Below are 24,047 nucleotides of genomic sequence, written 5' to 3' on the forward strand. Positions count from 1 at the left end.
TCCAGAATAATTCAGTCTGAGGTAGATAACTAGCATATAAAATTTCAGCCCGAACAGTTAGTTTGGCAGAGGTATAACCAATTGAAAATAGAGTTTTATAATGAGAAGTGTCAGGCTGCATTAATAATAGTACTAGCAGCCCAGCCTGTAATAATAAAAATAGATTTTAATTGGATATTAAACTTCATTCTTCAGTGTTTAAGGCAGTCTTTAACAGAGTTGTTTGCACCTTCTTCTGAAGCATGTGGTGCTGGCCATTCTTAGAGAGAAGGTACTTGACTAGAACTATGGGTTTGATCCAGTATGACAGTTCCCATGTTCAGGTACCAGCCATGGGGCTGCGTGTGTGGTGTTTTGGTTTTTTTGCAACACTTTAATCAAAGACCTGTGCAGAATGAGTAATTTGATTCCCAGATGAAGAAGGGCATATTCTGCCAGCAGAGGTCATCCTCTGCATGAACTGGTTTGTCATCTTTGGTGTCAGCGTCCACCTACCACATTTCGTGGGCTTGCTGAAAGTCTTGAACTAACTTTTGTCGACATTCATAATCTCCATACGCTTCTTTGATTCATGCTTCTGAAACTGTTTCCAAGGTATGGGAGGTCAAATTCTCCCACTCCTAGAACTTCAGTGAGGATTGTGTATATCCTGCACAGGGAGAGCCGAGCATCTGAAGTTCCTTGGGCTGGCCTTTAGGCATTACTTTCTGATTAGTTGGGGTGGCTTTTTAAGGTAGGGAATCCAATTAACACTTTATCCATGGAGCAATAGGTACAAAAGCTGTCTCCTGCAGGTGGTATTGCTCCTTCTGTTTTATTTTTAATCTCTCTCTCTCAGAACCCCCTTTATATACCTGCATATTTTTGAACTACTCCTATAAATTTGGCAATTGATTCTGGCATGTCATTAACTCTTAATCTTATTGTAGCTCTTAAATGCCTTTTTGTCACTAAATATAGTTATTCAGTGACTTAAAACATCAGGGGGAAATCTGGTTACTCAACTTTATTTCTTTTAGTCAAAGGTTGTGAAATTCAAATGGTTAACCCAGTTGATACAAAAATCTGTTGTACATATTTAGCTGAAAAGTCTTAATTTACTGGAAAAGCAAATGCAGTAAATTGAGAACAAAATTTTCCCCACATTTTTGTATGTGCTGTTAGTCATTAAGAATTTGCAAGAGCAAAAACTAGAAAAGAGCTACACTTATCTTCATTGTTGAATACTGGCTGCTTATCAAGCTTTTTCATACAAACAGCTACACACATACTTAACATCACACAGAGGAGTCATCCCCTCATGTACATAAATGTTTGCAAGATTAGTGCCACAATAATTGTAATGAACATTTTGAAAATTGTTTACATTTAACTAGGTAAGCATTTCTAATGTTTATAAACCTATTTATTTAGTACTAATTGAAGGAATCAAAAGTTATTTTCATAGTTTTTGAACACATGGTACAGGAACCACCCCACTTAGTATTGAAAGACAGCCTCTGATGTAGAACACAAATGTTTGATAACACCACTATCATTATAGAGTAGTTTGACATGAAGTGAAGAGTGGTATTTAGCTGAAATTTCTGTGAGAATTTAGATAATTACTCAAGTGGGAATTTGACCAGGATACAAACACCTCTATAAAAAGAACCTGTAACTGACATCCAAAGGGTCTATTAAAAACTAAAAGGGTGCCTTTTTTTTGCCTCTTTATGATGCAAAATGAAAACCTGAAAGGTTCTTAACTTTTTTTCTTTTTGCTTGTTTTTTATCTTAGAAATATCAGCAACATCATGTCTAAACTTCCTATTTTTGCTAAATGACCTCTGGGGGTTTTTAAGTATGTTTATTTTGAGCTCTAACTCTTCACTCTTTACAAAAGAGTATCCTGTATCCAAAATGTTAGTACAGTCGAACCCATTTATCTCGACCTCGGTTAACTTGCCAATCCTGTTAACTCGAGGTTTTACAAGTGGAACCGCCAAACTCCCTCTTTATCTTATGGGCTTCTCATCTGTTATGTCGATTTGCCCAACCCTAATATCTCGAGCCCGGCTCCCCGCGTCCCCAGCCGCCCGCCCGCCCCCGCATACCCGGTCCCTGCCCGTCCCCGCCCGCCCAGCCCTGCATACCCGCTCCCTGCCCGTCCCTGCCAGCCCGGCCCTGCATACCCGGTCCCTGCCCGTCCCCGCCAGCCCGTCCCCGCATACCTGGTCCCCGCTTTGCCTGCCGCCTGCCCGCCCGGCTCCGCCGGTCCCCGCTTTGCCGCCCGCCCCTCCGCCCGGCTTCGCTTCGCCGCCCGCCCGCCCGGCCCCGCATACCCGGTCCCTGCCCGTCCCCGCCAGCCCGGCCCCGCATACCTGGTCCCCGCTTTGCCTGCCGCCTGCCCGCCCGGCTCCGCCGGTCCCCGCTTCGCCGCCCGCCCGTCCGCCCGGCTCCGCTTCCCCGCCCGCCCGCCCCCGCATACCCGGTCCCTGCCTGTCCCCGCCCGCCCGGTCCCGCATACCTGGTCCCTGCCCGTCCCCGCCCCACATACCTGGTCCCGGCTTCGCCTGCCGCCCGCCCGGCTCCGCTTCGCCACCCGCCCGTCAGCCCGGCTCCGCTTTGCCGGATCCAGCCACGTGCAGGCAGCGCGGTAAGGGGGCAGGGAGGGGGTGGGGGGGTGGATAGGGGTTTATCTCGATCATTGGTTATCTCGACGGCTTTTGGCAAACCCCTAGGCCGTCGAGATAACAGGGTTCAACTGTAATTGAAGTTAAATATGTATTAAAAAAACAAACCAAGAATTTTAAGCAATTGCTCAAATTTAGTTCTCTTGACTCTTGTGAGGTTCTCCAGTCATTGTAGTGTGTTCCAGGGCAGATTACCTTAATTTCTTATTTAGAAACAAACTAAAAATCAGAGAATGTTAACAAGCAAAAAAAAGTTACAAGCCCATTGTTTCTCTTCCTCATTTGCAAATTTCTCTTTAAAGCAGCAGCACTGTATGTGCTAATGCAAGACTTTGAGCTAGGACAACAAAAACACAGGTTTTGTTAGCTTTTGCAAATATTTCCCCTCCATCTAACATTAAGATTTGTTAACTATTTCTGTAAAAGCAATCAAAAACGTTTTTTGGTTTGTATTTCAGTGCAGTGTCTGCCATCCCGAATACTGCAATATGTGGATTCCTTTGCATGCCTTATACATGTTTCAGAGTGGTAGCCATATTAGTCTGTATCAGCAAAAACAACGAGGAGCCCTTGTGGCACCTTAGAGACTAACACATTTATTTGGGCATAAGCTTTCGTGGGCTAGAACCCACTTCATCAGATACATGGAGTGGAAAATATAGGAGCAGATATAAATATTGTCTGGCTATGTAGATTCTCTTATCAGGCCTTATGCTACCAGCACTCCCAGCTATCTTTGAGACACCACTGACTTCCTGAGGAAACTACAGTCCTTTGGTGATCTTCCAGAAAACACCATCCTAGCCACTATGGATGTAGAAGCTCTCTACATGAACATTCCACACAAAGATGGACTACAAGCCATCTGGAATAGCATCCCCGATAGCATCCCAGCAAACCTGGTGGCTGAACTTTGTGACTTTGTCCTCACCCACAACTATTTCAGATTTGGAGACAATTTATACCTTCAAGTCAGGGGACTGCTATTGGTACCCACAGTATGCCAACATTTTTATGACTGACTTAGAACAATGCTTCCTCAGTTCTCATCCCCTTACGCCCCTACTCCACGTTGTGCTACGTTGATTACATCTTCATCATCTGAACCCATGGGAAGGAGGCCCTTGAGGAATTCCACCAAGATTTCAACAATTTCCACCCCACCATCAATCTCAGCCTGGACCAGTCCACACAAGAGGTCCACTTCCTAGACACTACAGTGCTAATAAGCGATGGTCGCATAAACACCACTCTATATCAGAAACCTACTGACTGCTATATTTACCTACATGCCTCCAGCTTTCATCCAGACCACATCACATGATCCATTGTCTACAGCTAGGCTCTAAGATACAACCGCATTTGCTCTGATCCCTCAGACAGACAAACACCTACAGGATCTTTATCAAGCACTCTTAAAACTACAGTACCCACCTGCTGAAGTGAAGAAACAGATTGACAGAGCCAGAAGGGTACCCAGACATCACCTACTACAAGACAGGCCCAACAAAGAAAGTAACAGAACGCCACTAGCTGTCACCTACAGCCCCCAACTAAAACCTCTCCAGCGCATCATCAAGGATCTACAACCTATCCTGAAGGACAATCCCTCACTCTCACACACTCTGGGGGACAGGCTAGTCCTCGCTTACAGACAGCCCCCCAACCTGAATCAAATACTCACCAGCAACTACACACCACACACACACACACACACACACACACACAAAACAAGCCAGGAACCAAACCCTGCAACAAACCCCGGGGCCAAATCTGTCCACATATCTATTCAAGGGACACCATTTTAGGACCTAACCACATCAGCCACACCATCATGGTGCTTGTTCACCTGCACATCTACCAATGTGATATATTCCATCATGTGCCAGCAGTACCCCTCTGCCATGTATATTGGCCAAATTGGACTGTCTGTACGCAAAAGAATAAATGGACACAAATCTGACATCAGGAATCATAACATTCAGAAACCAGTAGAACACTTCAATCTCCCTGATCACTCAATAACAGACCTAAAAGTGGCAGTTCTTCAACAAAAAAAGTTCAGAACCAGACTCCAACGTGAAACTGCAGAACTAGAATTAATTTGCAAACTGGACACCATCAGATTAGGCCTGAATAAAGACTGGGAGTGGTTGGGTCATTACAAAACCTAAACCTAATTTCCCCCGACTGTTACTCAGACCTTCTTGTCAACTGTCTGAAACAGGCCACTCTTATTACCACTTCAAAAGTATTTTTCCTCCCTTGGTATCCTGCTGTTAATTTATTTGTCTCATTAGACTGACCTCACACTTGGTAAGGCAACTCACATCTTTTCATGTATGAATACCTGCTCCTGTATTTTCCACTCCATGCATCTGATGAAGTGGGTTCTAGCCCACGGAAGTTTATGCCCAAATAAATTTGTTAGTCTCTAAGGTGCCACAAGGACTCCTTGTTGTTTATACCTTATACAAACTCTCTCACCTATCTCTTATTCATGCCTCAGCAAAGGTATCTCTTGCCAGGAGGATTCTCAGCTCATTCAGATGGTGATTGAGTCCAAGTAGATTAAAGTCAGGCTTTCAAATAGGCAAACCAGTCAGGACAATGATCGGAGATGCAAGCCTGGAGGCAAGGGGCACTCACACAGGATCAAGAACTGTCTAAGGGATCTGGTCCAAACAGTAGAGCAAGCACAGCATAATTTGACTAGAGCTCAGGGCAATCTTTGTTCTCAAGGCTTTACTCACATGTTTTGATTCCCCTCATGCACTGATCGTGACAGATAACACCCAGCCATGTTACATAACAGACAAAGGAGAACAAGGTCTACAGTCCTGCAGAGAGAAGCTCACTTCCTATTTACTGTACAGAGAATAATATGCAGTCAATTCACTCCCTTCACTTCTGTGGGAAAATGGAATGTTAATGGCCTTCTGGCTTATCAGGCAAAAGTTGGATAATTCAGAAAGTGAACTACACAGAGGTGTTCCGTTTCCTGGTAAAGAAATTTGGTCTTCTAGCAACAGATGTTTGCCTACCACAATGAACAAGATTTCAATGTTCTGCTCTTGCTGATGGGATCATAAAGCGAAGGCAACAGATGCCTTGTTCCAAAGATGATCAAAAGGGACTCTTATATGCTTTCACTCCCTTGTCCTCTCCTCACCGTAATGCTACTGAAGACCATTAGTGATGCAGCACTGGTAATTCTGGTAGCCTCATTCTGGCTAAGGAGATCTTAGTTCTTTGATCTCCTGGACATGGTACAAATATCATCTCCATTCTGGACAGAAAGCAGATGGTAGATATTACAAAGTCCAATCATGCATCTGAATCCAGACACTCTGAATGTAGCTGACTGGTGCTTAATCAAAGCCTCTTAAGTCAAAGAGGTTATTTAGAGAGGTAATAACCACTATTTTACCTTCCAGAAATAAATCTACTATTTATTATATCTTCTATGTATTCAAGGGCCAGGTTAAGGCTTACCCCTTGGTACCAGGACAAAGCTCTCACCTCCCACTACTACTATATAGGTCCCACAGATTCTCACATTTCTTCAATATGGACTCAGGCTAGGCCTGGCAGATCAGACTCTCAAAAGTCAAGTTGGTGCTTTGTTTAGCATCCTTAGTGGAGCAGACAAGATATCCAGTGTTTTTTTTCTTATGAAAGTATCCTCCTCCTGAAGTGCATAAAGTTCTTTTATGGGATCTTGCCTGGTTCTCGGTGCTAGTAGGGCCCTCTGTTTGAACCACTCCTGAAGGTGCCACATTACTTTCTAAACATTAATGTGGTATTTTTGATAGCAATCATGTCTGTTTCTTCTTTGAGTGCTTGCTCGTGTCCATTCTATATTAGGTGTGTGTGCTCGCCACATGCACCAGTGCTGGAAGTTTTTCCTCAGCAGAATCAGTAGGGGACCGACTCTGGCGTCCCCCGGAGTGGCTCCCGCATGGTGTGGTATAAGGGGCGCCACCGGCTCCCCCACCCTCAGTTCCTTCTTGCCGCCAGTGATGGTGCCTGAACATCTGCTGCTTTGGCTAGTGTTGTTTCATTCTCTGTTCTTGTGAACTTTGAAAACCTGTAATATAGTTGTATATAGTTAGTAGTTTCTTAGTTATCCTTAGGAGTAGTTCTCAACTGTTCATTAGTCCTGAACAGGACTCAGCTGGGGGACAGGGCATGCCTCGGTCCCCAGGCTTTAAGCCCTGCTATTGCTGCAAAAGGCCTGTGCCCGTCAGTGATCCACACACCCACGGCATATGATACTTAGGTGAAGGGCACATAAGCGACAAGTGCCAGATCTGCAAATTCTTTAAACCTAGGACGAAGAAGGAGTGTGATATCCATCTGAAAGCACTCCTAATGGAGTCGGCACTCACTCTGGCCCTCAGACTCTTTATTTGATGTCCTTTGCTCCTCGGCTCCTGGCAGGGTGGCTCTACCCCTTCATGAAGGGGTTTCCAAATCACTAATGCCCTGTGGCAGACCCCCTCTTCCCTGGCCTCTGTATCCAAGAGGGCCGAATGCAAGTACTTTGTGCCAACCAAGGGGCATGAGTATTTATACTCCCACACTACACCCAATTCCCTTGTGGCTGAGCCAGTTAACCACAAAGAGAGGCAAGGACAACCCATGGCCACCCCCCAAAAATAAAGACTCGAGGAGCCTGGATCTCTCTGGATATAAGATTTATTCATCTTCCAGCCTTCAGCTGAGAGCGGCCAACCACCAGGCTCTCCTTGGCTGATATGACTTTAATATGTGGCAAGCAATGGCCAAGTTTGAAGGGTTTCTCCCCGAGGCTTCCAAGAAGGAGTTCTGGGTGATCCTTGATGAGGGCACAACTGCAGCCAGGGTGGCCCTCTATGCAGCGCCATGGCTTCTGCTATCGCCATGCAGTGAGCCTCCTGGTTGCTCCTCTCTGGGTTGTCTTCTGAGGCTCATCAGTCTGTGCAGGACTTGCCTTTTGACAGCTGAGCCCTATTTGTGGAGCAGATTGACAGCAAGTTGCATGGCCTTCAAGGACTCCCACACTACCCTGACAACCCTGGGTCTTTACGTCCCAGCCCCGGCGTGTAAGCAGTTCAAACCGCAGCAGCTTTAGGGCCAGACTGCCTCTTCAGGGCCAGCCCCACAAATGAGCCAAGGGCTACAAGTGCTATCCAAGTCACCCGCCCCCATCCTCTGCCCAGTCGGGTTTGATCCGTACCAAGCAAGGGGACAAATGGTCATTATAAGAGTATGCCTGAGGGTGACCTAACAGACTATTCCCCGGATCCATCTATCCCACTGTTCTCCAACTGCCTTTCCCTTTTACTCCCTGCTTGGACCGCTATAACCTCAGACTGATGGGTCCTCAGCACAGTGGAGCAGGTTATGCCTTCCAGTTCCTTTCTATCCCCCCTTCCCACCCACCTTCCCCATCCCGAGAGTCTCCTTGCACAGGAGGTAAAGGGTTTGCTACAGCTGGGTGCAGTGGAAAAAGTTCCTCTCAAGTACAGGAACAAGGGGTTCTATTCCCCGTACTTTCTAATCCCAAAGGCCAAGGACAGTCTACAGTCCATCCTGGACCTGTGAGACCTCAACAAGTACTTAAAGAAGCTAAAGTTGTGCATGGTCTCCCTGGCCTCTATCATCCCTGTGATGGGTTGGATCACAGAAACCAACTTGGGAACTGCCACCTGATGTGCCAAAACTACGTCTGCTCCTGCTTTCCTGCCCTCTGCAGCTTAGGATTCCAGCACCTGTCTTGGTGAGCCAGACACGCCAGTCTGCTCCAACACAAACCCAGGGTCTGAACCACGTGCCCCAAAGCTGCAGAGTTAACTGAAAACAACTTACAGAAGTGTTCCTGTCTTTAACACTCAGATGCCCAACTCCCAATGGGGTCTAAACCCCAAATAAATCCATTTACCTTGTATAAAGTTTATACAGGATAAACTCATAAATTGTTTGCCCTCTATAACACTGATAGAGAGAGATGCACAGCTGTTTGCCGCCCCAGGTATTAATACATACTCTGGGTTAATTAATAAGTAAAAAGTGATTATTAAATATAGGAAGTTGGATTTAAGTGGTTCCAACTAGTAACAGACAGAACAAAGTGAATTGCCAAGTAAAATAAAATAAAACATGCAAATCTAAGCCTAATACAGTAGAAAACTGAATACAGATAAAATCTCACCCTCAGAGATGTTTCAATAAGATTCTTTCACAGACTAGATGCCTTCCTAGTCTAGGCACAGTCCTTTCCCCTGGTACAGCCCTTGTTCCAGCTCAGGTGGTAGTTAGGGGATTTCTCATGATGGCTGCCCTCTCTGTTCTCTTCCACCCATTTATATATCTTTTGCATAAGGTGGGAATCCTTTGTCCCTCTGGGTTCCCAACCCTCCTTAATGGAAAAGCACCAGGTTAAAGATGGATTCCAGTTCAGGTGACACGATCACATGTCACTGTAAGACTTCATTACTTGCTTGCCAGCAGAAATGTATACAGGAAGACTTACCAGTAAAACAGAGCCATCTAAAGACAATTGTCCTAGTTAATGGGAGTCATCAAGATTCCAAACCACCATTAATGGCCCACACTTTGCATAATTACAATAGGCCCTCAGAGTTATATTTCTAGTTTGATACAAGAGTGATCATAGAATATCAGGGTTGGAAGGGACCTCAGGAGGTCATCTAATCCAACCCCCTGCTCAAAGCAGGACCAATCCCCAGACAGATTTTTACCCCAGTTCCCTAAATGGCCCCCTCAAGGATTGAACTCACAACCCTGGGTTTAGCAGGCCAATGCTCAGACCACTGAGTTATTCCTCTCCCCCGCCACCCAATACATTTATACAAATAGGATGACCACACTCCATAGATTATAAGCTTTGTAATGATACTTTAAAAGAGACCTTTTGCATGAAGCATATTTCAGATACGTTATATTCAAACTCATTTCATAAAATCATATAGCGTGCAACGTCCCAATCCTCTCCCTAGATCCGGGAGACTGGTATGCCATCATTGACTTGAAGGACGCATACTTCCACATAGTCATCTTTCAAGGGCACAGATGCTTCCTCCGGTTTGTGGTGGGATGCCACCACTACCAGTTTGCAGTCCTCCTATTCAGCCTGGTGACAGCATCCAGAGTGTTTACCAAGTGCATGTGGGTAGTGGCTGCTTACCTCAGGTGTTGGGGTATCCAGATCTACCCGTACCTCCATGACTGGCTCATCAAAGGCAGCTCCAGGTCTCAAGTCCAAAGGGATGTCACGGTGCTTCAAGCCACATGCCGCTCTCTGGGCCTACTGGTAAACAACAAAAAGTTGACATTAGTGCTGGTGCAGAGGATAGAGTTAATCGGAGCAGTTCTCTACTCGAACTGCTCCAGAGTGTTCCTGCCGCTGGAAAGGTTCCACATGTTAACGAACCTCATCTTGGAAGTCTCTGTTCCCTCTGACTACAGCCAGGGTCTGCCTGCACCTCCTGGGTCACATGGTAGCGTGCACTTACATGGTCTGCCATGCTGGGCTCCGGATGTGGCCCCTGCAACAATGGCTGGGGATCGTCTATTCCCAGTTCCGAGACCCCCCTGGAAAAGATAGTTAACATTCCCCAGGCGATACTTACCTCACTGCGATGGTGGACCGACCACAGGACAGTCCTGAAGGTGGTTCCGTTCAACAACCCTCCTCTATCGAGTTGGTGTCGGACATCTTGGACCTCAGCCGGGGTGCACATCTCAGTGTCCTCCAGACTTGGGATGTGGTACACAGAGGAGGCGCAGTTGCACATAAACATCAAAGAGCTCCAAGCAGTCTGGCTGGTGTGCGGAGTCTTCCTGCCCCACCTGTCGGGCAAGGTGACATGAGTCCTGACAGACAACACAGAATCGATGTTCTACATCAACATGCAAGGGGGGCCGCGCTCGTCAGCTCTCTGTCAGCAGGCTCCCCATCTATGGGATTTCTGCATCAGCCACAAAATCCACCTGGAAGCTTGGCACCTCCCCGGTGTCAAGAATATGCTGGCAGACCAGCTCAGCAGGATCTTCTCTCACCATGAGTGGTCGCTCCATCCAGAGGTAGCCTGCATGAACTTCCAAAGGTGGGGAACTTCCCAAGTGGACCTGTTCGCTACCAGATAGAACAGGAAATGCCACCGGTTTTATTCTTGGCAAGGTCTGAGCAAAGGCTCTGTCTCTGATGCCTTCCTCCTGACATGGTCAGGGAGCCTGATGTACGCGTTCCCTCCGATTTCCGCTCATCAGCAGGGCCCTGACAAAGATCAAGAGAGACAAGGCGCAGGTTGTTGTGATCGCCCCAGCATGGCCTCGCCAGCATTGGTTCGGCACACTCAAGAACTTGTCAGCAGCCCCTCCCCAGCCCCTGCCCAACCAACCAGACCTGCTATCACAGGACCATGATCGGCTCTTACACCCCAACCTCGAGTCCCTCCACCTCTCGGCCTGGATGCTGCGTGGCTGAACCTGGAGGAGCAGACCTGTTCGGAAGGAGTCCAACAGGCTCCTCCTGGGGAGTAGGAAGCCCTCAACTAGAGACTTACCTGGCCAAATGGACGAGGTTTTCTCGCTGGGTGTACAAAGGTGGCATCTCTCCCTCGTGTTTTTCCATACAGGTTGTCCTTGACTACCTGCTCCATTTGAGGAATCAGGGCCCGGCACACACTTCCATTAGAAGCATCTCACATCTCACAGCCATCTCCACTTTTCACCCGCCGATCCAAAGACAGACAGTGTTTTCCCATGACATGATGGTCAGTTTCTTGAGGGCTTGAGAGACTCTTCCCGCAGGTACAGGCTCCTGTCCCGGAGTGGGATCTTAACATGGTCACTGGCCCACCCTTTGAGCTGCTGGGTTCCTGCTCCTTGTCCCACTTGTCATGGAAGGTTGCATTCCGGGTAGGGGTGACATCGGCGAGACTGGTCTCTGAAATTAAAGCTTTGACCTCAGAACTTCTGTATGCAGTCTTCTATAAAGATAAGGTTCAGTTGAGGCCCCACCTGGCCTTCCTGCCAAAGGTGGTCTCCACCTTCCATATGAACCAGGACATCTTCCTCCCAGTATTCTGTCCCAAAACTGCATAAAACCAGTGAAGAGAGGCGTCTTAAGGCCCTCCGGATGTCCGGAGGGCCTTGGCTTTTTACTTAGAACGTACCAAGCCTTTCGGTAAATCAACTCAACTCTTCTTTGCTACAGAGATCTGTCACTAAATTCTGTAGATATGCATCTAAAATTGAATCGGTCCACAGTGATCTGTATTCACATGGGCATGGTTGCAAGCCCTTGGACTGTGAACTCCCTATGTCTTCGTATGCATTTGTATGACCCCTACCACAACAGGGCCCTGATTCTGATTGGCTCCCTCAGTGATGAAAATGCTAATGAATGAATAATAAAAAAATCAGAGGATTTAGTAGACAGGAAATAGTCAAGGCAAAAAATCGTCCATTACTGACACAGGAGAGTGGAAATAACATATGCCCCTTAAAATCCAGGATAACTTCAGTGTATGCAGAAATAAATATTACATGGAAATAACAACATTATTATCAGCATGTTACACTTGAACTTTTACTGTCCATCAGTAACTCATCTGAGTTGTGTTTCAACAAAGGACTTATGAAGATGAATGGCTCCGCTGACTTTGGTGGGACTTTGGGGGTTATGCTTAATATTTAGCACATGGTAACGTGCTTTGCTGAATTAAGACCTTAATGGATGGCGCTAACCCCTTTTATAGAAAGAAAAGAAAACCCTTCTAAGAGATTTTATTTTGAGTTATATCTTCCTAAAAAGTGCCTATCCTAAGCTTATTACTGTACAGTAACTACACTGCAGTATTGACCTATAATACCCAATAGAGTAACTGATTTCATAATGCTTATTAATGCATATATTGGGACACATGTACCACATCCTTCCTGTTAAAGTATGATTCTCTGAACAGAGTCGAGGTTTGTTGATAAGATGATGTGAGGAAGTTTCTAAATTAGTAGGCATAACATTAGGGATTCCAATAAGGCAAAACATTATTAATTTGACTTCCTCCTTTGGGAAATATAGTCAACTGGAAAAAAGACTTAAAAATAAATGTTAGTTTACCTTTGTATTTATTTTATGTTTGGATTATTGTAGTGGTGTACAGCACTGAGAGAGGTGGAGGAGGTGCCCTATCAATTGAAATAAATAACTTTTTATGTCTATTTTATTACAGTGTTCCCTGCTCCCAGTTATTGTAAAGAAAATGTTCTACTGTTTGCTTTGGATATTTACTGTGCTTTGCAGAATCTATAAAGCAGGTAGGATGAAACACTTCTGTATTACTAACTTGTGTTTTATTTTAAGAAATCTTTCCAAAGAAAAGGAAAATCTGCTATCTTTTCAAGAGTAACTGAATAGAAAAAGTACACTTAAAACACTAGAATTTCGATTCGGTATGTACTAAATATCTAATTGTATTCAGCTGTATCCCAGTTAATTGGAAATGGTACTTGTGGACTAGCATAGAGCAACAAATGAAGTAATCACAGATATTGTAGCTGATCTCAATTTACAGTTAGAAAGCAGATAATAAATATAATATCAGTATTTGCTTAATCTCATTATAAACTCACAGACCAAACCACATTAATTAGATAATTCTTTCCCTGTTGCTTAGGGAAGAAGAGGACATCTGTATCGAAAAGCCATGACAAAGCTTCTCATTGTCCGCCAGTCAGGATGCAGCTTTTTTGGAGAATTTTAAACTAAACAAATGTGAACTAACAGTATTTAATATTTACAGGCAAGATGTGTACAGCCAAATATTCCCTATTCAGAGATAAATTTAATAAACCTTAATGTTCATATATTGCCCCCAATTTAAAGAGTTGGTATTTGTCGTCAATGCAAAATAGTATTTGAGATTCCAATTTTCCTTTATCCTTAGAACAGGAAATAACACTGCTAATTTGGCAAAATAGGGAGTCTTTAGTGGCTAAATTGGCAGTTCACATGCAAGTTATTATGCATCACTTTGCAAAGATTTTAAAGTAATCACAAGACAGGCAACAAGGTCACGTTTAAAAGGATTTTTTGTCTCTTTTTGGCTTTGAGTTGCATGCAAGAAATATACAAATGTCTTCAGAAGCCGGAACACTCTATGGAAGGGATACAGAATGTACAGCTGTACAGCTGAACAGTAACCTATCACATACATCACTATGCAACCAGTATTTAAAATCTTTGATTTGGACACTTGTGTAACAAAAGAAGTAAATAGACGATTCAACCTACCTAAATGCATACATGTAGGTTAACATATGGCATTAGAAAAAAACAGCAGAAAGCATGGAAGAGATGAGTTCCTTTGCTGGGGTGCAGAAGTAAAAAGGAATAAAAGATCACCTACATATGAAAGCAGTTTTGGAAGCTTTCCATTTTAGTCACATTAGTGTTGTCCTGTGCCATGGGGCACAAACACCACTGAAAAGCAAAGGAAATTTGCTTTCTGCAACTTCCCTAACAAACAGGGTGTTTGAGAGGAGAGCTGGGTTAATAGTGTGTAGTATAGAGGGAAATGACACATATTTGGGACAAAATTTGACTATTTCACTGAATGAACTAGATAATGAGCACATCTTAAAGTGCCAGACCACCACCCTATCTGCTTGTTATTTTCATATTCATAGAGCTAGTCATTCTAATGAAGGAGAGTGTGTGTGTGTTTATAAAATCAGCTATGTTAAAAGAACATTATTGAGGTTGCAAAGTCAAGTACTAAAAAGTTAGGAATTGTCAGAATTAAGATTGCCTGTGCATCTTAAATTAGTTAGTTTGGCAAAGTTATAAGCAACTGAAACAGGATATTATAATAGGAAGTATCAGACAACCTTAATAATATACTGTGATACCAACACCGCCTATAATGAGATATGAAACATATGGCAACCTCTAGGGGCAGGATGCATGGCTCAGCTAGCTGTAATACAATGATCACAAATGGTTTCGTTCTGTACCCTTCCCCCTGCTTCCTTTGTCTCTTCAGGTGAAGTGAGTGCGATAGGTATGGGGGGAGGGAGAAAGAGGGATGCCTTGGTGTGTTTGTCCTTCCTTTGTATAGTTTCAGGCCCCCTCTTGAAAAACATTTCCACCTGAGACACAGGAGCCAAAGAGATTATGTGGATGGATATTCTCTGCTGGTTTTTTTTCACCTGTTTGAACTTTTTTCATCTTCACTTCCTGCTTGATGACTCTGTTTACTGCTTAAATGCAAATTAAGTAGAGCACCCATTCCTTTGTTTACGACAGACCTGTTTACCAACTTCCATCTGGGCAGGGCTGTGACATTTGGAACATGTGTTAATAACACCGTGCAGGGGAATTTTATAACTTTACATACAATGTTGCCACACATGTACTGGGACAATATTGACCAGCAAATTATGGATTTTGAAATGATATCTTGAAAGGCATGCTTTGCACAAAGATTATTACAATAAGGTGTATGGTGTGAATATAGGGGTGTATTCTCTTACAATCGGTTCTTCAGATTTGTTTCTTAAAAATGGCTCAGGTGGGGAGTCTCCCTCACATGGTCTTCTGTGATTACCTATGCAAAGATTTATGGTAATTTATCTTCTTCTCAATGGCCTGGTCTTTCTTGAGTGCTCCTTTAGCATCTTGATTGTTCAGTGGCCCCACTGATTGGCAGGCTTCCTGCTTCTGATGTACTTAAAAATTTTTTGCTGTTAGTTTATGAGTCATTTGCTAGTTCCTCTCCAAATTCTTTTTGGACTGCATAATTATACTTTTACACTTGATTTGCCAGAGTTTGTTCCTTTCTATTTTCTTCAGCACGATTTGACTTCAAATTTTCATCTCTAATTGCCTCTTTTACTCTGTTTAGCCATGGTGGAATTTTTTGGTCCTCTTACTATTATTTTTAATTTGGGGTATACATTTAATTTGAGATTCTATAATGGTGTTTTTGAAAAGTTCCCATGCAATTTGCAGGCATTTCATTCTTGTGACTGTTCCTTTTAATTTCCATGTAACTAGCTTCCTCATTTTTGTGTAGTTCCACTTTCTGAAGTTAAATGCTACTGTGATGGGCTTCTTTGGTATTTTTCCTCCCATAGGGATGTTAAATTTAATTATATATATATATATATTACCAAGTGGTTCAGCTATATTCACCTCCTGGACAAGATCCTGTGTTCCACTTGGGACTAAACGAAGAATTGCCTCTCCCCTTGTGAGTTCCAAGACTAACTACTGCAAGAAGCAGTCATTAATGGTGTCTAGAAACTTTATTTTTTCATGCTGTCCAGAGATGATGTATCCAGTCAATATGGGGATAGTTGACATCCCACGTTATTACTGAGTTTTCTATTTTTGTAGTTTTTCTAAATCTCCCTGAGGATTTCACAATTACTACTGCCATCTTGATGAGGTGGTCAGTAGTATATTCCTGCTGCTCTACTCTTATTATTCAAGTATGGAATTTCTAGCTGTAGAGATTCTGTGGTACAGTTTGATTCATTTAAGATTTTTACTATATTTGACACTATGCTTTCTTTCACATATAGTGTCACTCTCTCACTAGCCCAATCTATTCTGTTATTCCTATATATTTTGTACCTTGATATTATGGTGTCCCATTGATTGTCATAATTAGATCAAGTTTCTGTGATGCCTGTTATATCAATATCCTCATTTAATACCAGGCACTCAAGTTCACCCATCTTAGTATTTAGACTATTATTGAGGATGCTGGTGATGTCAGGGCCTATGGGTCTTGAATGCTGGTCCACAGGGCTCTGAGGCACTAGTTTGTTCCAGCCTGCCACCTAGTTCTCTTGCAATTTTTGCTTTGCACGTAATTGAATCCCTAATTGGCAAATAGGACCAGAACAGAGGGATAGGAGATATATTTAAGAGGATTTTCTGGAATCAGACTGTGGACATACTATTTCAACAATGTATTATGGTTCTGTACTTATTGCTACTTTAGTTTGGTGTTTCAAGTTTTTTCTTTCACTTCTGTGTTAGTATGAGAAATGTATTTCACCTTTTAATGAATGAATTATCTTAATGCAGGACCTGGGTTGCTGATTGTGGTGACAACTGTTCCTTGAGATCTGGGAATGACATTTGAGTGGAAAAATAGTTTAACTTACAAGGTGCTCCACCTGTTTGAATGAATTGAAGTAGGATACTGTGTAAATTTGACACCAGGAGTTCTCAAGCTTTACTGTAGTAAGGAATGCATTTTAATGGAGATTATGATGTGAACTGCTTGTTCTCCCATTCAGGATCATCTAATGATCCAATGGCAACTAACGCCGTTACATACATGGAAAAATAAAACTAATGAAGTATTTAATTTGTAATTTCAGTGTAGATGTTCGGGAGCCTAAGCTCTGGGACCGTCACCTCTTGTGGGGGCCCAGAGATCCCAAACATCTACACTACAGTTAAACAACCCCTTAGCCCAAGCCCTGCGAGCCTGAGTTGGCTGACCTGGGCCAGCCACAGGTGTCTAATTACAGTGTAGATATACCCATAGTCTGACTTTTTTTTTTTTTTTTAGATAGAAATTCTGTGAGAAATGCTTACATTTCTCCTGAGTCTGCTGAAATTGAAAGAGGTTCAACCTTAAAACTTCTTTGCATTCTGGGAAACTACGACATGCCTTACAGAAATGCAAGTCATGTTATCTGGAAGTTGAATCAGAATTTGATTGCACAAGAAAACTACAACATTATCAATGAAACTGTTGCTGGTGTAACCATCCATAATTTCACCCAGGAAAGTGCACATGTGAAATGCTTAATTAAATATCCAGATAAAGAACAACTTCTGGTTCACACCAAAGTTAAATCTGGCTGTAAGTAGAATTACATGATTTTGAAATTAAATGGTTTTAAAAGATACTAATGTAAATGATACCCTTAATAGTTATAGTGGACAACTTTTAAATGTTTTAAAATTATTAGTCCATTTGTTAGTTTGTTGTATTTTTAGGACATTTACGTACAAGCATTTTTTCTATTTTTCTGAAACGACAGAGGAATACCTGCTTCCCCTGCTGATGCGTGTTCATAGTTCTTGACTTCCGTGGGCTTTTGTTCAAGCTCTTAAATGCTAAAGTGTTACATCTAGTCTACCCTACCCTAACAATCTCCAGGGAAGATACTGAGTAAGCTCCTCTTGTCCAGCAAATTATAATTGTCCTATAAGCTGTCTGAAAGTGATGACCATTTGCACAAACATGCATTTCAGTCTAAAGCTCCTGTGACTGGGGATGAATTAAGGCAGGATCTACAGATTCTTGCTTAGGGGTGAGAGGGGGCCAGTGCTTAATTTCTGGCAGGGCTTGCTGGGGCTGAGTCATGGCACCTCTGGGCTTGCCGCATCAGTTATGAAAGTAAAAAGGTTGCTTGAGCCCTGGCATCTAGTTGCTTGAGCTCTGGCACCTCTTTCAGTACAAATTAAGCATTGGAGGGGGCCAATGCTTCAGTAAAGTTTGGATCCAAGGATCAGTGCAGCGAAGTCCACCACTAGAGAGGAGAGTAGAAGGCAGGAAGTCCAGTGTGCCACAAGCACTTTATTACAGGAGAGGTCCATTGCTTTTGTTACCTTGGGTGGGGGAGGGCAGCTTTAGTTTGAGGAGTACTTCAGTTGGGTTGTTCCATTGAGACTAGTTCCATCCTACTCAGCTCCCATTCCTCCGTATGGGGAGCCTGGTTTTGGCACAGAAACCTCTTTGGAGTCTCATATTATCCTAGATGCCTCCCGACTGTAAAGATAACAGCGGGTTTCCTTTTTAGGGGAGGGGTATTCTAGCTCTTAGGAGATGGAGGAAATCAGCATTCTCTTTAGTGTGAGATGCTGACAAATAATATAGGTAACTCCCCCAACCCTCAAAGGCTCATGCAAGGTCCTTAGATCAGTGATATTACTGGATGCGGAGTCAAAGATGCTTAGAAGGAACCAGTAGGAACTCTGCCTTTTCAGAAGCTGGCTGCTTCTCTCTCTGACTACTACACTTTTAAGGAGTTTCCTTCCTTTATTCCAAACAGCTAATTTGGCCTTCAGCCCCAACTCAGTATACATGTGTGAAGTCTAAGAAGGGAGTTAATTCCCTGCCTTTGCATCATATTATCACTGGTTCTATGGTTTGATTTTGTAATATAGTAGAAAACTTGAGGGTGCATCTTATTTACAAGGCAAGTAAGATATATCTATATCTATCTGTATATCTATATCTAAAGAGATAATCACAAATATATATCTGAGAAAAATAAACTTTGAGACTGAAGGTCTATGTGTTTATTGGCCCAAGATAAGATTGCTACTGAAAGTACTTTCAAGCCTGCTGTTTTTTATTATACCAAAATGCTTAGTTATATATTTTTTGAGAATTGATTTGGCTAAAAACATTTGTTTGAGTTCTAAGGGCAGTAGTGAGTCAAAGTAGGGATATGCATATTGTAAATTTACTGAAATTTGCCATGAAGCTAAGCCTTCTGACTGGCTGAGATCATACTATTTCTGTACAGTATTCAATTATATGTTTTTGTCTTAGAGTTTAATTCTCTTTTTTTATCTAATTATAGTTCCACCAAGCACTCCAGGGAATATTTCCTGCATTTACCATTACAATGTTAAATTTACTTGCAGTTGGATTCCAGGAAAAGAAACCTATCTTACAACAAAATATACTCTTGTTAGAAAGCGGTAAGTATAGGACTTTGGCTATGGTGGATGAAGACTGTCACTGTTTGGTCACCAGTTTAACTTGAGGCCTGTAATGAGAAAAGTTATTCTACTCTGTTATCTTGTTAGTCTCCTCTGTGAAATAAATTAATGCTTTTAATCCACTATTTAATGAGCAAATATCCATATCATAATTTGGCATTTATATCCTTATTTGCAATCTCACCAAAGAAATCAAGAACTGAATGTATATGGAGACCTAACTGACCTTTTCACACTAAATGTTGTGCTTCAAAGTCAGGGTGGAGGCATTTTGGTGGAGTAGTGTGAAGAAACTTTCCTTGTCATTGCACCTATTATGGGAATAAATAAATGATTTTTTTCTTCAAGGCTTTCAACTGAAAATCACTTAAAACATGCTCCCTACCATCCTGTCTGGCTACACAAAATTTGATTATTTTATAGTAATATGTCTTACACATAAGAATGCTTTGGAATAAGTCATAGAATCATAGAAGATTAGGGTTGGAAGAGACCAAAGGGAGGTCATATAGTCCAATCCACTGCTAAAAGCAGTACCAACAAATCTCTAATTTCAAGCCTTGAACTTTTGTGGGCTTACTCATAAGAAGGGTACATTGTAGCACTTTGGAGCATAACTAGTGTAAACCCCACTATTTATTATAAGTATTATAAATGTATTTGTATTTTGTTAGAACACATAGTGTAGTTCTTGATTGTAACTCCAACCGTGTGATGAAGGCTAATATTCTTGGATGTATTAACAGGAGTATTGTATGTAAGGCCATGTCTACACTTATCGGTAGATCGTCACTGCCGCGATCAATGGAGTGAGTGTCAATTTAGCGGGTCTGGTGAAGACACACTAAATCGATATGAGAGCGCTCTCCCATTGATTTGTGTACTCCACTTTCCCGAGAAGAGTAAGGGAAGTTGGCGGGAGAGCATCTCCCGTCGACACAGCGCAGTGTAGACACTGCGGTAAGTCGACCAAAGCTACATCAACTTCAATTATGTTATTATGTACAGTAACTCCTCACTTAATGTCGTCCCGGTTAACATTGTTGCGTTGCTGATCAGTTAGAGAACATGCTCGTTTAAAGTTGCGCAATGCTTCCTTATGACGTTGTTTGGCAGCCACCTGCTTTGTCCACTGCTTGCAGGAAGAGCAGCCCGTTGGAGCTAGTGGTGGGGGCTTGGAACCGGGGTTGGCTGGCATCCCCTTTTCAGCTCCCCATTCCCCTAAGTTCCCTGTGCAGCAGCCGCCCAGCAGGCTATCAATTGCCGGCAGTTCAGCTGTCCCTCCCACCACTGCCGTGTGCTGCTTCTGCCCTCTACCTTGGAGCTGCTCCCGGGAGCCTCCTGCTTGCTGTGCGGGGGAGCAGGGGGGAAGAAGGGTGCTAATGTCAGCGTGTCGTCCCCCCACACGCTCCTGCCTCCGCTCTTGTACCTCATCTCCACAGAGCATGGGGGAGACATGACAGGGTTCAGGACAGAGGGAGCTTGCTGGCAGCAGCTGTTGTCTCAACTTGCTGATCTACTTAAAAAGGCAGTGTACGTAGAGTGGAGTCAGGGTACTTAAAAGGGCATTGTGTGTGTCTCTCTCTCACACACGTGGTGTGTGTCTCTGTCTCTCACGCGGGGTGTGTGTGTGTGTGTCTCTCTCTCTCTCTCTCACACACACACACACACACACACACACACACACACACACACACACACACACACACACACACACACACGGTGTGTGTCTCTGGCTCTCTCTGCCATGCTGTGTCTCCTCTCTCCATTCGTGGTGCCTTGTAGAGCGTGAGGCTATATTAACAGCAGTGTGTTAACCCTTGAGGGCTCAGCTGAGTACTAGTTCATCATTTAGCCATAAGGCATTCCCTGGGAAATATCCCACCCTCTTCCACCCTCTGACTCCACCTCCTCAACCAAGCTTCACAATCATCATTGCTGTGTACACTATTAAATTGTTTAAAACTTAGTGTGTGTGTGTGTGTGTGTGTGTGTGTGTGTGTGTGTGTGTGTGTGTCTAATAGTCTTTTGTCTGGTGAAAAAAATTTCTCTGAAACCTATCCTCCCCCCCACCCCCATTTACATTAATTCTTATGGGGAAGATGGATTCGCTTAACATCGTTTCGCTTAAAGTAGCATTTTTCAGGAACATAACTACAACGTTAAGCGAGAAGTTACTGTAACTGAAGTGGTGTAACCTGGGTTGACTTACCACGGGAGTGTAGAACAGCCCTAAGATACGGGAGGTAATTGCTTTGCTGTAATTGGTATGGTGTATTGTATGCAGTGTTGGGTCCCACACTTTAAGAAAGATATGGACAAATTGGAAAGAATCCAGAGAAGAGCAACAAAAATGATAAAAGATTTAGAAACCCTGACCTATCAGGAAAAGTTTAAAAAAAAACTGGGTTTGTTTAGTTGTGAGATAAGAAGACTGAGGGGGCACCTGAGAACAGTCTTCAAATATAAGAGCTGTTATAAAGAGGATGATGATCAGTTGCTCTCTATGTCCACTTAAGGTAGGATAAGAAGTAATCAGTTTAATCTGTAGCAAGGGAGATTTTGGTTAGATATTAGGAAAAACTCTGACTATATAAGGGTAGTTATGAACTGGAATAAGCTTCTACAGGAGGTTGTGGAACCCCTGTCATTAGAGGTTTTTAAAAACAGGTTTTTGTACTGGTGACCCCTTTCACACAGCAAATCTCTGAGTGCGACTCCTCCCCCCCCCATTATAAATTAAAAACACTTTTATATATATATATAACACCATTATAAATGCTGGAGGCAAAGCGGGGTTTGGGGTGGAGGCTGACAGCTCGTGACTCCCAACATAATAACCTCATGACCCCCTGAGGGGTCCTGACCCCCAGTTTGAGAACCCCTGGGTTAGATAAACAGCTATCAGGGATGGCCTAGGTATACTTGGTCCTGCCTCAGTGTAGGGACTGGACTAAGTGAAGTCTTGGGGTCCCTTCCAGCCCTACATTTCTATGATTCTATGTCTAAAATGGGTCTTGATACCCTGGTCTAGTCTGGTCCAGTAATTAAGTAATTTTAATTGGTCTTCTAATAAGCCTCCTGAGACAGTATGTTATGAATTGTAAGTAGGTTACAACTGAGGGTATTAAACATGAAGATGATTAACATGTTTTAAATAATGAAAAACGTGGTGACTTTTAGAAAATATAGATATGCAGAAGACACACAACAGAGTGAGTGGAAAAACTTCTTTGGTAAAGTAATCCATTAACTTCTGCAATAGATTCTGCAGAAGAATTAGGAAAGTACCTCATAAAATGCTTCCTATTATGGTTGTCAAGATTAAATTATCTAGAGAGAAAATATACACTTGGTGCAAAATGAATTTTAATGAAGAGCTGTTGGAAGATAACCTCTAAATATTTTTTTTCCCCTATATTTTAAAATGATTTTAAGTGTTTTCCTCTTTCTGCTCTTTGTTTTTGGTAATAGACCCATTTTTATGGCGACAGATTGTGATAATATTTGCCAAACAAATCACAGTATATGCTCTTTATTTTATCCATTCACTGATCGAGACTATGTTAATGTGAGAGAGGAAGATGCTTTAGTTGAAGACCAATTGGATTTTCATTCTATGCAAGATATAAAATCAGGTAATTTGATTTACATATCAGTATTTGATGACCTAGAGTAGATTCATTAAGTTATTAATAACTTCATTTCCTGGGTATTCCTAGACAAAAACTACATTAAGATGGAGCCTGTTTTGAAAGTACATATTTGATAAGCTCCTTAAGGGCAAAAAATAAATAAATTACTGGGATGTTATTAACCCAAAACCAAGTATTACTAATGCAGGAAATTCACAGTTAAGGTTACAGTTAAAAGGAACTCACACAAGATAAGATAAGAATAGAGCTGGCTGGAAAAACTTTGAACCATTTTCTGTTGGAATATGTAGTTTGATTGAAATTGAAATGCTTTGCAAAATCATGTCCGTTTTGCAAAAATTTGGTTAGGGAGAAAAATGAGGAAAAGTTCTGACAATATTGAAACATTACATTTCAACATTTTTGGAAGAAAACATTTTGGTTTTTCATTTTGAAATGACTGTTTTGAATTTTTTAAAATTTTGTATTGTATGTTATATAAAAATCAAAACAAAACAATTATTTTTTGTCAAAATGAAACATTTAAGTCAATCTGAAGTTATTTTTATTTCCAGAATTTTCTTTTGCAAAAGAATTTTGAAATTTTCAGGTTTTGTTCCAATTCAGAATGAAACCAAACTTTAAAATCTCGAAATCTTTTGTGAAATGGAAATTCCATCCTCCGCTGAGCCCTAGTGAAAAATACTCAGTAAGGCACTTCTTGCAAACACTGTGTCCATATATTAATCATTATGTTAAAAGTAATCCATAACTGTTGTGTTTTGACTGGGCAATTTAATGTGCAGTTCTATTTTGTTGATAGAATAATGTATATCATAAGTGTATGCACATCCTGACTATCAGTGGGAGCTTTTGGTGCCCACCACCTCTGAAAATCTGCCCACCATCTTTTTAAAGACCACCCCAAGACAAAATGTGCTATTTAAGACTGGAACTACTTTT

The 24,047-nt window shown here is 42.5% G+C and overlaps 1 protein-coding gene across 1 annotated transcript in view; it reads left to right on the forward strand.

Annotated features, from left to right (window-relative positions):
• Positions 1–24,047, forward strand: part of IL31RA (interleukin 31 receptor A) — a 101,010-nt gene that overhangs the window by 32,182 nt on the left and 44,781 nt on the right. The window contains 4 exon segments of the mRNA XM_045022081.1: positions 12,920–13,004; positions 17,279–17,575; positions 19,308–19,428; positions 22,924–23,087. Of these exon segments, the coding sequence (XP_044878016.1) occupies positions 12,920–13,004; positions 17,279–17,575; positions 19,308–19,428; positions 22,924–23,087 (667 nt within the window).

The sequence above is a fragment of the Mauremys mutica genome, chromosome 6 (assembly GCF_020497125.1).
Source record: "Mauremys mutica isolate MM-2020 ecotype Southern chromosome 6, ASM2049712v1, whole genome shotgun sequence".
Classification (NCBI taxonomy): domain Eukaryota; kingdom Metazoa; phylum Chordata; order Testudines; family Geoemydidae; genus Mauremys; species Mauremys mutica.